The following is a 12,939-nucleotide window of genomic DNA, read 5'->3' as shown; positions in this document are numbered from 1 at the left end:
ACATCATCATAACCATCATATCTGCCAATATGTTAAAAAGTTCATCAGAAAAAATTAAAATTAAAAAAATTTAATTTTTCTTCTACATTTTTTTTCAAATGTGCACACACTTATAAACGTGATTATTCGTAATATTCGTTTACATATTTTAATAAATAGGAGCATCTTTCTATCTATGTAACACATAACTAATATCATAACATGATATAAATTGATGATGATAATTGATGGTGTGGTATGATAGAGAAAAATCTGAGCAATTTTGATTATAAAATTTTCAAGCAATTTCCATCACATCAATTTATAATAAAATTTTTTCCTGATATTTGGTTTTTTGTTTATTGCTTTTTAGCACTTTTCCAAAATATTTTTAAAAAGAGTGCTTATTAGTTTCATTCTGTCCGTCCGTCTGTCCGTGTGTCTGTTTACAAAATTTCTACACCCTTGCAGATAGAAGCCTGAAATTTTATTTGTACATAGATCTTTACTAGAAACTAGTTTTCATAGAACATAATTTTTACCTATCTCTCCCCCTCTAAAAGTTTTACCTCCCGAAACCCTAAAAATGCTATTTTTCAACTATTTATTGTAATAGGACCATCTGCATTTTTCAAATTTTGCAAACGCAGAAAGGCAGTCAGTTGCTTCTTCGTTCACGTACTATACTTGAACTTTAAAAAAACCAAATGACCGTTCAAATTTATCGTTATATAAAATCCGTTTTTTCGAAATGTTTGGTGTCGGTTTTTTCCTAAACCCCAAGCTGTAAAAGTCTGAAATTTTAACAGCTTTAAGACATTAATAAATAGTTTATTTCGTTAGAAGAAAAATTTTTTCCACCTCCTCTCAGGTTGTCGTCTTTCGAAATTTGCAAAATTTGAATATTTGGAACATCATATTAGGAATACCGCAAGCTTTTTACAAACGCAAAAAGGTAACGGTAAATTCCGTGACATTGAAAAATTAAATTATTTTTTTTATCTCACACAATTAATCTTTAAAGACGAGTATTATGCTAACGTCTCTTAAAATTTATTTTTGCTTTATTTTAAAGGCTGCATAAATCGCTCATCCTAAATATATGCAATCCTAGAAAAAGTTTCGTATATGAATTTTCATTCATAATTTTAATAGCGTGGTAGTACACATAGACTGTATTTAAAAGCATTATTTTCACTTGTTGAAGGGAAAAGTGCTACAATACAAACCATTGGTTTGATCCAACTTTATTTACTGTTGTTTTTGTTGGATATATATGTAGGTACTGTTGATTTTCAAATTAAGATCAAAGAATCTCTATACTTTTTTATGTAATATTCCTATGAAAGTAAAGATATTTTTGTTTTCCTCTTCGTAACACTTATAGATTTTTTTTTTGGTTTGGTTTTTTACAAACCAATATCAAAAATATTTTAGATATCTACAGAAATGAAAATTGAATTTTTTTTTTAAATTAAAAATTTGATTTTAACCTTAGATTTTTTTCGTTTTCTCGCTTTTTTTTTTGTTTTTCTTTAATATAGAGTTAATATTTACTACTAAACAGGAAATCTTCTAAAGCTTCTTTAAATTTTTTTATTGAAGTTTATGTTTTAAATTATAGTATGAAATGGAAGAATTATTTGATACAGTATACGATACATTCATAGGTACCGAGTGTTTTAAAATTCTTAATTTCTTTTGTGTATAATATTTTAAGAGCAATAACACGCATTCCCAATAACAGCAAAAATGTATATATTTGCTCTAGTTTTCGCATTATATTATTACCAAACGCGAGTTCATATAATTTAAATTGCTATTTTTTAATATTCTTTGCTGTTTCTTTGATTTTCTAATATGCATTTCTTTAATGTATAAGAAAATATTTTTTACTATTCCACAAATTAAAAATGAATACCGAAGGAAAGGTATTGGTATTGTATAACTATGTTGGGCTGGAAAAATGCGTTAAAAGTTTATTGAAACCTTTTTTGTGCAAGAAATGAAATTATTATAGTATAAAAATGTCCCTCAATCTTCCCATGTTTTGAAATTTGAAAAATATTGGTGGTTTCGATAACAAGTTTTTAAATAAAAATCAAATTTTTAATACTTTGTTGGACAGAAGCTTATAAAGCAACCGAAGTTGAGAATTTCATTGTAGTAAAAAAGTTTTTTTTCCTATAGTTCTTTTTATTTTGAAGCTTTCACTTCTATATCGAGAAAGGCGCAAAACTTTTAAAATCTGAATGATAATAAGATGAACGTTTAACTGATGAACAACTAAACTAATTTTTCATGAACAATTTTGAAATATAAAACCAAATAACATAACCATGAATTCTAAATCAAAAAGAAAATACCAAAGAATTTAAGTATACACATCTCATCCCAATCTTAAATCTATTATCCTCTAATAATCAACTAGTTTTGACAGAACTTTCATTATCATTTTTGGTAGACATTTTCCTATCATTCATTTCAAATTACATTTTTTTTTTCAAAACACCCAATGCAAAAATTGATAATTTAAAATTTACACAGATAATTATGTTTTGATTGAATCTTCTTACTATGTACTTTAAATTAAAAAGCATTTGAACTATTAAACTTCGAACTATTTTGTGTGTAATTTGAATTCAAAATTTCTATTTTCTTTGTTATTGCTTCTATAAGGAAAATAAATTTGTGTTTTCTACTTTTTTGTATTTGATTTTTTCCAATTATAGTTTTATTAAATTTTCACAAAATTCAATTTTGAATTTTTAGTTTAATTATAAATGTACGTTGTACATATACTCTAATATAATAGTTATTTCCTTCATATATCAATACGAAAGATAATCACAATTATTATAAAATATATCAAAAAGAAAATATCGAATATACGAGTATGTAGTTGGTTATTCAAGTCTTTACAGGACTTGTACTCTTAAAAACTAGGTTTGAATGATATTTTTATGAAAGTTGTTTTGTGTAATGATTTTTCTTTTGAATCACAGTTTTAAGCCAATAAAAATGAAAAGCAAACAAAAAAAAGAACAATTTTTCGTAAATTCATAATCTTTTAAATAAATATATGCTTAATTTTCTTTTGAAAATTGTTCTATATTAATTTAAATTACACACAATTTATACTAACAAAGAATGAACACAAAGACTCGTATAGTGCGAATAAACAAAGCAGGGAAAAATTCTTAGCTCTCTTCATTATTCTTTAAATCATCCAATAATTTTTGTTTCTTCAGAACAACACAGTACAACAGTGAGAAAAAGAGACGGAGTAAGTAAGAGAGAAAAAATCGGAATAAACACTGTCGGGTTTTTTATGTTTTTTTTTGCAGTTACATTAATATTTCTGTTAACATCATAATCAACGTTTTACACAATATACTAGATGTATACGTACATATGTATGTAGATATACATATATTTAACATTATAAATATTATAAATTATGAGTATAACAAACATACGAATGAATTTTTTTAATATTTTTATTTCCAAAAAGTCTTTAAGGACTTTCACTTCTCGCATTTTTCGTCGTTCTTGTAACGCTTTTTTAGTGTTTTTGTAACGCTTTTTTTGTGTTTTTTTAAAAACTGTCAAAATGAAATGAGGACTTTTATATTTAAATAAAATAAATGTGGTTCAGGCCAATGGTAAACTAGCATTTTTCCCTTGCAAATAATTTTTTTAAAAAACAATCACTACAGCTATTTAAATTACTTTCGTGAATAAATGAAAATATTATATCAATTAAATTTTTATTTCTTATCCAAATGTAATATTATTGCATTTCGGATAAGAAAAGAAAATCGAAAAAAGCATTAACATATTATAATAGTCGGATTTAAAGGCTAAGCAAATGAGTTAAGATAAGTAATTGTATCTTTTGATAGCGTAGCATATGCCGGTTAGCATTGTACTTTTATACAGCAATTTAGCAATTTAGGAAAGCTTGCAATTTACAAGTTGCAAATTTTATAAATTTCGAGAAGCCATGGTAGGTGAGGGAGATAGAAAATAATTTGTTTCTAATAAAATAGATATCAAAAGTTTGGACGACCATTTTGGTATTTCCATGTTGACTATGCTGCTATGCTTTTCTGCGTTTACAAAATTTAAAAATTCTTTATCGTTTCGCTACAATAATTAGTCAAAAAATTTAATTTTATCAGTTTGTGGGACTTTAACTTTTAAAAGGGAGAAATTGGCAAAAATTTACTTCTATAGGAATATGTTTCTAGTAAAGATATATTTGTTTATACAATTTCATCTTAAAACGACTAAAAATTTCGCAGGCAGACACACGGACGAACGGATATAATATTTAAAACAAATAGTCAATCTTTTTCCAATATTTTTTTTGTGAAAAAGTGCTAAAAAAAAGATTGTATGAGAAAAAAAGTCTTAATTTAGAACAAAAAAAAAAATAGAAGAAAACAAGAAAAAAAATAAATTTTTTTTCGTCTTTTACGTTTTTCTTACCCGCAATTTTTGCTTTTTCTGATCCTTGATGCATATTAATTTAATGAAGACGGCTACGATGATGATGACTACAACGCGTTCACTGTGCTATCTATGCAAAGTTCTCTTTATATTATAAATTTTCTTATCGTTCTTATTGTTTTCGTTTTTTCTCATTTTTTTAATGTAAGGATAAAAATGTTTCCATCGTATTTTATTTTAAAGTACACTGCATAATAATTGTTTAAATAACGATGAATTAATTGAAAACATAATTATAGTAACTTGAAAACTTGAGCAGTTTTTTAATAGCTAGAAATTGAAAATAATTCAAGCGAGAATCAAAGTTATTTAACAACATCATCACTCTATTTCTTTAAATTTTTTTTTATTTATTTATATAAGTTTTATTTTCAAAACTTAATATGTATTTTTTTATAATTTTCGAAAAAAAGTGCTCATTAGTTTCACACTCTCCGCTCGTCCGTCTGTCCGTCCGCGGACATATTTAAAAAACTTCTACACCATTAATTTTATATGTACATAAATCTTTAGTAGAAACTTATTTCTGTAAAAGAAAATTTTTAACCTATCTTCTACTCTGTAATAGTTATAGCTCCTCAAAACCGTAAAAATGCCGCTTTTCAATCATTTGTTGCATCGAAATCAGCATTTTGCCAATCTTGCAAACGCAGAAAAGTTTTTATACCGCACCATACCATACTTAAATTTTAACAAAGCAAAATGGTCATTAAAATTTTCCGTTATCTAAAATCCGTTTTTTTCAAATTTTTGATATCGTTTTTCTTCTAGACCGCAAGTTGTAGGAGTCTAAAAATTTAGCAGGCTTTACTAATAAATAGTTTATTTCGTTACAGGTAAATTTTTTTGCACCACCACTCCCTCTCAAATTATCGCCTGTCGAAATTTGTAAAATTTGAATTTTTAGCACCTTATACGGTAAATTCTATGCTATCTTAAATATATAATTATTTTTCTTAACTCACACAATAAACCCTAACATTCAAGCATGATGTTAACCTCTCTTTCGATTTCTTTTTTTTTTGTTTTATTCCAAAGATACATGCTCACCCTAAATATATGCAATCTTTGAAATATATTCGTATATGAACAAAAGTTATTTTAATTATGTAGTACCTACCTAGTTATATTGTTAATAAAAGCACTACTTTCACTTGTTGAAGGGAAAAGTGCTACAATACAAACCATTGGTTTGACCCAACTTTATTAATATGAAAAACATGTTAAATACATGGAACATTCATAATTTATGCATAGCATTTTATGGTGAAAATTATTCAATATACTTTTCTTATGCAATATTATATGTGTACGCTATAAAAGTATGTTTCTATATATAGGTAAAGGTACAAATATTTTTTTTAAATTCACTTATAATGTCCTCATTTCATTGATAAGAAACTTAATTTTACGCTTATGTAATATGTAATTAAAGTCATTCCATGTGCGAATTTAAAAGTGGAAGATCGGTTGGTATTTGAAAAGGAAACATAATATTTTCTTATAAAAGCGTAAAGAAAGAAAAATATTTTGCTGTAATTAAAATTCTTTAAAAACAAAAACGAAATGATAACCTTGATGCTGGTTTTAATATAACGTTCGCTTGATACACAATTTAATGTAGTGAAATAATTTACAATAAAATTGTTTTTATATAATTTGGATTTTTTTTAAGTTCATAAATAAATGAAGAATACTTCAAAAAAATTTCATAAAAAAAACTCATAACATGAGGATCAGTTCGAGTATGCATGCATAACATGTTCCAAATTCTACACAAAATGTACAGATTCTTTACTTTTTTTTAACTAGAAAAATTCTATAATTTTTTTTCACGATTTTTCCCTTCTGGTGTTTTTTGTTTCCATTTTTAATAAAAGGCAAAAAATCATTTTTGAAAACATTTTTGTATATTTTCAAAATAAGCATCAGAGAAAACAATTTGCAACATATGCAAAAATTTTAGTTACTGGCATACATGCAAACATAATATACACAAACATACCGCATACCGAATTTCACATTCTGTATATGCATTCCTTCCCGTTCTAGAAGTTTATTTATTAGATAATATTCAACAGTGTAACTTTATGATTGTGAACCTATTTGGAAGTCCTTTTATATTTGAATTTATGGAAGGATATTTTAGCACTTTAGTGTATTAAAAAACGTTTTATAATTTAGAATATTAAAGAGCAATTTATGAAACGTAAAAAAAAATAATATGCTTCTGTATTTTGAATGCGTATGCTTTTCAACATGTTAGTGGTATATTTTAAAACGTTGCTAGAAAATGAAAGATATTTAAAAAATTGTTTTAATTTTAAAGTGAAAAAGTTTGATTATCTAGTAGTATTAACTCCTTTTTTTATTTAAAATTTTGTATTTATTTAGTTTTTACTATTTTATAATAATACGTAACAAACGTCTTTGAAGTACATGCAAGAAAATGTCTTTTAAATTTAATTCATAATTGTGTTTAAGCTCTCAGTAAATATCTTCTAAAATTTTCAATTTTAAAAATCCACAAAAATATGTAACTATTTAAAAAAATCTAGAAATTTAGAGATTGTATAGATTTTAGCCCTAGACTGTATATATTTTTATTTGGTATCATAAGTCCCAGAAGTAAGTTCTATTGACAAGAGGCTGTTTAGATATTGTGTAATGCAATTGTTTTTCTTTTTAACACTTTATCTACCGTTATTATAAAATTACTTACATTTATCTAAATTTTGAAATTAAAATTTTAATAGCTAGTTATTATATATATTTTTAAAATTTCGTAAATTTTTTTAAAAAAATTTAACATAAACAACACACGCTAACACTATGTGCAAAATTTATAGAGTCTAACACAAAAAATTAGCTGAATATTACTTTTAATAATGTTTTGAAAATTCTTTTTTATAAACACATATACATAATATTATATTCCAAATATGTATGTATTATTAAAAATAAAACTTCTATAGTTCAACAATTGTTTAAGATTAGTTTGAAATTTTGTAATGATTTCCAAAAATTTTAAACCACACATTTTTTTATATCCTTCTGAATTTTCTGTTTTCAGTTCCTTTGGCCATTTCAGAAATTTAGAAATTCCAGAGGTCACCACATGCTAATTGAAAAGGGATTTGATTATGGATTTGAATTAGAACAATTAGAAAAAGATGAGCCGGTCAAACCAGTGCTGCCTACATTAATTGCGAAATCAGCCACAAAATCAACAACCGCATCAAATACACATACATCAAGCGCATCAATGGCTTCAACATCTGCTAAAAATCTTTTAATAGCTGCCAATAAAAATGAAACAGGGATAATACTTGGGCATGGAACCAAAGATGATATTCAATTTGAGTGGATGGCAACTGAATGGACCGAATGTTCGATATATTGTGGAGCTGGCGGATTAAGAGTAAATATAGATTGTTATTTTTTTAGCTCTGTCGTTTTTTTTAACTTATAAATTTCAGCTGAATTAATTATTTTAATGAATTCAATTTTGAAATATATACGAGTATTGATCTTTTTATTGTGAAAATATATAACTGGTTTATGTAAAATCAGAAAAAAAGAATTCAAATTTCAAAATTCCGTCAACAAGACAAAACTATATATGAGAACTTGTACTTAATATTGCTGTGTATAGAATTTCCTTGCGTATGAACTTTAAAAACACGGTCTTTTCTGTTACAAAATATTGCTTACTATGCACATATATAAAAAAAGAAAATAAAAGATAAGAGTACACAAAAAGTACATCTGACAAAAATTGTTTAAATTTGGTTTAGATTGCGTATCAATTAGTACAATTGCAGTCCTCAACAGCAAAGTGTATTGTTCTAATAAATTTTGTTTTCATTTATTCTTGAATTTTTCATTGTTTTATGCATTATTTTGACTTTTTCTAACTTTCTTTCATAGAGACGACAAGTTTATTGTATGGTTAAACTGGAAAATAAAACACAAAGAGTTGATAATGCTCTTTGTGAAGATGCTGGAATTGAAATTCCAGACACGTTTGAATCATGCGGAAACTACGAATGCCCACAATGGGAATCAGGTTTATGGACAAAATGTCAGAAATCAAGATGTTTAAGAAAATATACAGCAATACAAAGACGTGAAATTATATGTAAATTTTCAAATTCTACACTTAGTAATAAATGTGAAGAAAATGAAAGACCAATAGAACGTCAAGAATGTTTTAATAAAGAGTGTCGTGGTATTTGGAGAGTTGAACCATGGTCAGAGGTAAAATTTTACAATTTTTAATTCTTACTTGAAGCAATATATTGTTAAATAACAAAAAAAAAAAATAAAAATTTTAATTAATTTCTTAATTTATTTATTTTTCTATTTATTTGTTTGATAGTGCAATGCAGCTTGTGGTAAGCAAGGCATAAAATATAGAATATTAAGATGCGTGTGGCATGGTACAAGACGGCCAGCTGGGAATGCTTGTCGCGATCATCCCAGACCGACCGTAATGAAAACATGTAAAGGACCTCCTTGTTTAAGTAACCGTAAGTTTAATAAATCTTATTCAAATGCTTCATATTATTATGTATACTTATTAGATATTGGATAATTAATAGTATTGCTTGTTTCAGTATCAATGGTCGTATTAATGTCATCCATATAATTGGATTTGCAAAATTTAATTATATATCCCAACTATATATGTATATATTGTAAATAATTGAAAAATTACATAATTTCAAAAATGATTAATTAATTAATACTATTATGAAAGTTATAATTTATTTTTTCTACACTACAATAATTATTTCCAGAATAATATAATTATATTTTATAATTAAATCGCATCGTATTATCTTTGCTTATATAATAAATTTTTGTTTTGTTTCTGCATATTTGGTCTTTGAAAATCGTTTATCAATATTTCATAATATTAATCCGAAAAATACAATCCTCAGATAATTTCATTAACTCACTATAGTTTGAACATTTTTTTTAAATTCATCAATAATGGTTTTATTACCATTATATGAACTTGGTAGTAAAATAAATAAGAAAAATATAAATGTAACACCCGTTTTCTCAGGGTTATTATAGAAAAATTTTTTATAAATATATTAAACAAAATTATTAAAAAAGAATTTTTTTTAAAATGGACGAAAATGACTGAATATTTTACGGTATACGCAATTGGAAAATTGTAATATTTAGCTACAATTATATTAATCAAAATTAAATTTAAAAATCAACTTATTTAATGAAAAATTCTAACTCATTTAATGAAAAACACGTTACAAAGACTGTGAACTTCTTACATCAAAGAATCAACGAATAGACTGTTATGTTGTTACACACATTTAAATGTGTTTTATTTTGACACTTCCGCAAGAAAACGACTTATTTTTATTTTCTGATTTTTTAGTAACACTAAATTGAACTGCTTTCGGATGAAATTCTACTATCATCCGGGTTTTTTTCATTTTCACGAGTGTTTTCTTATACAATATAAGGTATTCGCCAAGTTTGAGAGCGGTACCCAAAAAGTATTTTCTATTTACACTCTTGCATCTCATCTTCACCAAAACAAATTTTTAAAAGAATTTAGAATTTTATTCCAAATATACGAAATTTACGACTTTCAGAATACGTATATCCTCAGAGACTTGATCTTTACTATCAACCGATTTTACATAATTATTAAGAGAATAATGGATAATTGTCCCCGAAATTTTATATATAGGGTCTGTCTAACGATATGAAAAGACTATTGCAACATAATCTTTTCGTGAAAACCAGAAAGCAGTAACTGACCTTTTACAAGAATCTAATTTTACGTTTATCTTAGATTCGAAAATAGAAACAACATCGAAAAAATCATTGCATGTTTTTGAGGTCGATAGTAAAATCGATAATGTTGGTTATAAAGTCATCTAAACTATAAAAAAAAATGTTGATATGTACAACTATCGATAGTTTCCCATCCTGTCACAACAGCATGATCGTGACAAATTTTTATTTATACTAATAATAATGTAATTGAGTTTAAAACATAAAATATCTTGGACAAGCATAAACTTATTAAAATGTTTCTTATTTTATAAAACTAAATAGAAAAAAGAAGTACAATTTATTTCCGTTAATAGATTGTACCTACTAGGTACAAACTATACACAATTAAGTTCTATTTTTTCATATATATATATATTTATTTTACAGTAATTGAATGCGCCGACACATCAAAATATTGTAAAAATGTACGCATTATGGGCCTATGCCGACTATATCGGTACCGACAGAAATGCTGCAAATCCTGTAGGAATTTCATTTCCGATTAGATTTTTATGTAATGTATAATTAAATTTAAATTAAAATAAATATAATAGATAATTAGATAAATACCTATATAAATAATTAAATGATATACATACATATATATACATAAATTTATATATACATCATAACTTATACAAATATAAATAAACAATATTTTTTTTTTTTTTGAAAGCAAAAAAAAATTTTTTTGACTATATTTATAATTTTATAAAACAATATTATTGTTTTATAGTATTAAAAATATCAAAAATAAAATAACAAATAATATTTACACAATACATAAATGTTATATAAGAAAAATAGTCATATAGAAAATTTAAAAATATATTTGTACCCGGAAAAAACAATTTCACAAAAAATATATAAATTTACATATTATAAAGTTAATATAAATATATATAATTAAGTAACACATACATATATCTTTATGTACATATACATAGAACTATATGTACGAGTACATAATATTTGTATTTATAAAAAAAGAATGCCAGTGTTTCGTCTCATATTAGTGACTTTTTTATAATTATTATTTTGACTCTTTTTTTTTGTTTTTATATAAGATATTAATAGAAAATTAATTATAATACATAATAATGTAGAAATATATGTACATATATATAGATGTATATACATAAAAGGACAGTATAAACATATAAACATATGTACGTATAAACGTATATAGTTTACGAATGCATAATGGATAAAAATATAGAAAAGCTATTGATATTATAAAAATAATAAAATTAAAATTAAAAGGCAAAAAAAAAACAATAAAAGAAAAAAAAATTATGAAAACCCTTAGATTAATAATAACAAAAAAAAAATTGAAAGAAACATTTTGCAATTATAGTTTGTTATATAAGATTATTAAATATATAATAATATTTAATTTTATTACATGCTTATGTGTATGTAATAGTAGTATATTGTATATATATATATCATATAATATTTAATTATATACAAAAGTATTTGTATAAAAATACACAAAAACTCAACTCAAAATAATTATGCAGATTTCGAATTATATAATTACTAATAAACGTATATGTATATATGTAAACATATAGCTGTTTTGTACCAAAAAGCCTAATCGTTCCTAAAATAAATGATTATTGAAAACAGTAAGAGCAGTAGCGAGCGCGCATTGGTATTTAAATATAATTTTTTTTTGCTCTTTTCAGAAGAAATAAATTTTTTCTCGAACTACTTCATTCGGAAATACACGTTCAAAAAAGTAAATACTTAGTGTGGGAAAAGAGCCCTTATATAGAATAATTATTTAGAATATTTTATCAAAATAATGTCAATTAATATCTCTTCATAAAATAACAATATTCTTATTAAAAATGAATATTTTACTGAGTAAAAGTTATTCACTCTTATCATACGTGATTATGTGAAGGAAATCAATTCGGCAGCAATTTTCGAATTTTGTTCCAGGATATTTGGCTTGAAGGTTTAGGCTATGTTTATATACATATTTATATGTATTTTTATTTATACCATACAATGTATCAGAAATTAGCTAACAAATCAATTATACAACTATAAAAAAAAACTAAATAGAAAAAGCAAAAAAAGAACATAACAAAATTAATGAATTTATATAAATCAATTATAAAAAAATATTTCAAAAAATACTAGAAAAAATTTATATTTTAAAACAAAAAATTTTTAGACAAAAAAAAAAGGATTAAACTATAAACGAAATTTCTATAATTAAAAAATCAGAATACCATTAAAAAAATATTGACGAAAAACAAAATTCAAAATTTAACACAAAATTATGTTATATAAATTCTAGATAAATTATAATAAAAATAGTTAAAAAAATACAAATATAATTATATTATAATATGAAAGAAAAATTTAATAAATTTGGTTATATTTTATTCCAAAAACAAAAAAATCATTAACAAAATTATATTTAATAGAAAAAATAAAATAAAAACTTTTTTATACAAAAATAAATAAATTAATAAACATAATAAAAAAATAACAAAATAATAAATATTAAGCAAATATTATGAAAAAAAAAAAAGAAAAACAAACAAAATACGATATTAAAATAGAGTCTTGCTATATTAAAATTAAAATTCAAACATTTACATTAGAAGT

General features: G+C 24.2%; 1 protein-coding gene across 6 annotated transcripts in view; it reads left to right on the top strand.

Annotated features, from left to right (window-relative positions):
• Positions 1-12,587, top strand: part of LOC129612407 (protein madd-4) — a 213,761-nt gene extending 201,174 nt beyond the window's left edge. For all 6 annotated transcript variants that reach the window (XM_055525980.1, XM_055525978.1, XM_055525982.1 and 3 more), the window contains 4 exons: positions 7,568-7,915; positions 8,425-8,754; positions 8,876-9,026; positions 10,699-12,587. In XM_055525980.1, coding sequence (XP_055381955.1) covers positions 7,568-7,915; positions 8,425-8,754; positions 8,876-9,026; positions 10,699-10,817 — 948 coding nt within the window. In that variant the 3' untranslated portion in view covers positions 10,818-12,587. The remainder of the gene's footprint in view (positions 1-7,567; positions 7,916-8,424; positions 8,755-8,875; positions 9,027-10,698) is intronic.
• Positions 12,588-12,939: the final 352 nt, after the last annotated feature.

The sequence above is a fragment of the Condylostylus longicornis genome, unplaced genomic scaffold (assembly GCF_029603195.1).
Source record: "Condylostylus longicornis isolate FDR11 unplaced genomic scaffold, ASM2960319v2 ptg000072l, whole genome shotgun sequence".
NCBI lineage: Eukaryota > Metazoa > Arthropoda > Insecta > Diptera > Dolichopodidae > Condylostylus > Condylostylus longicornis.
This window is presented reverse-complemented; position numbering and strand designations above follow the sequence as displayed.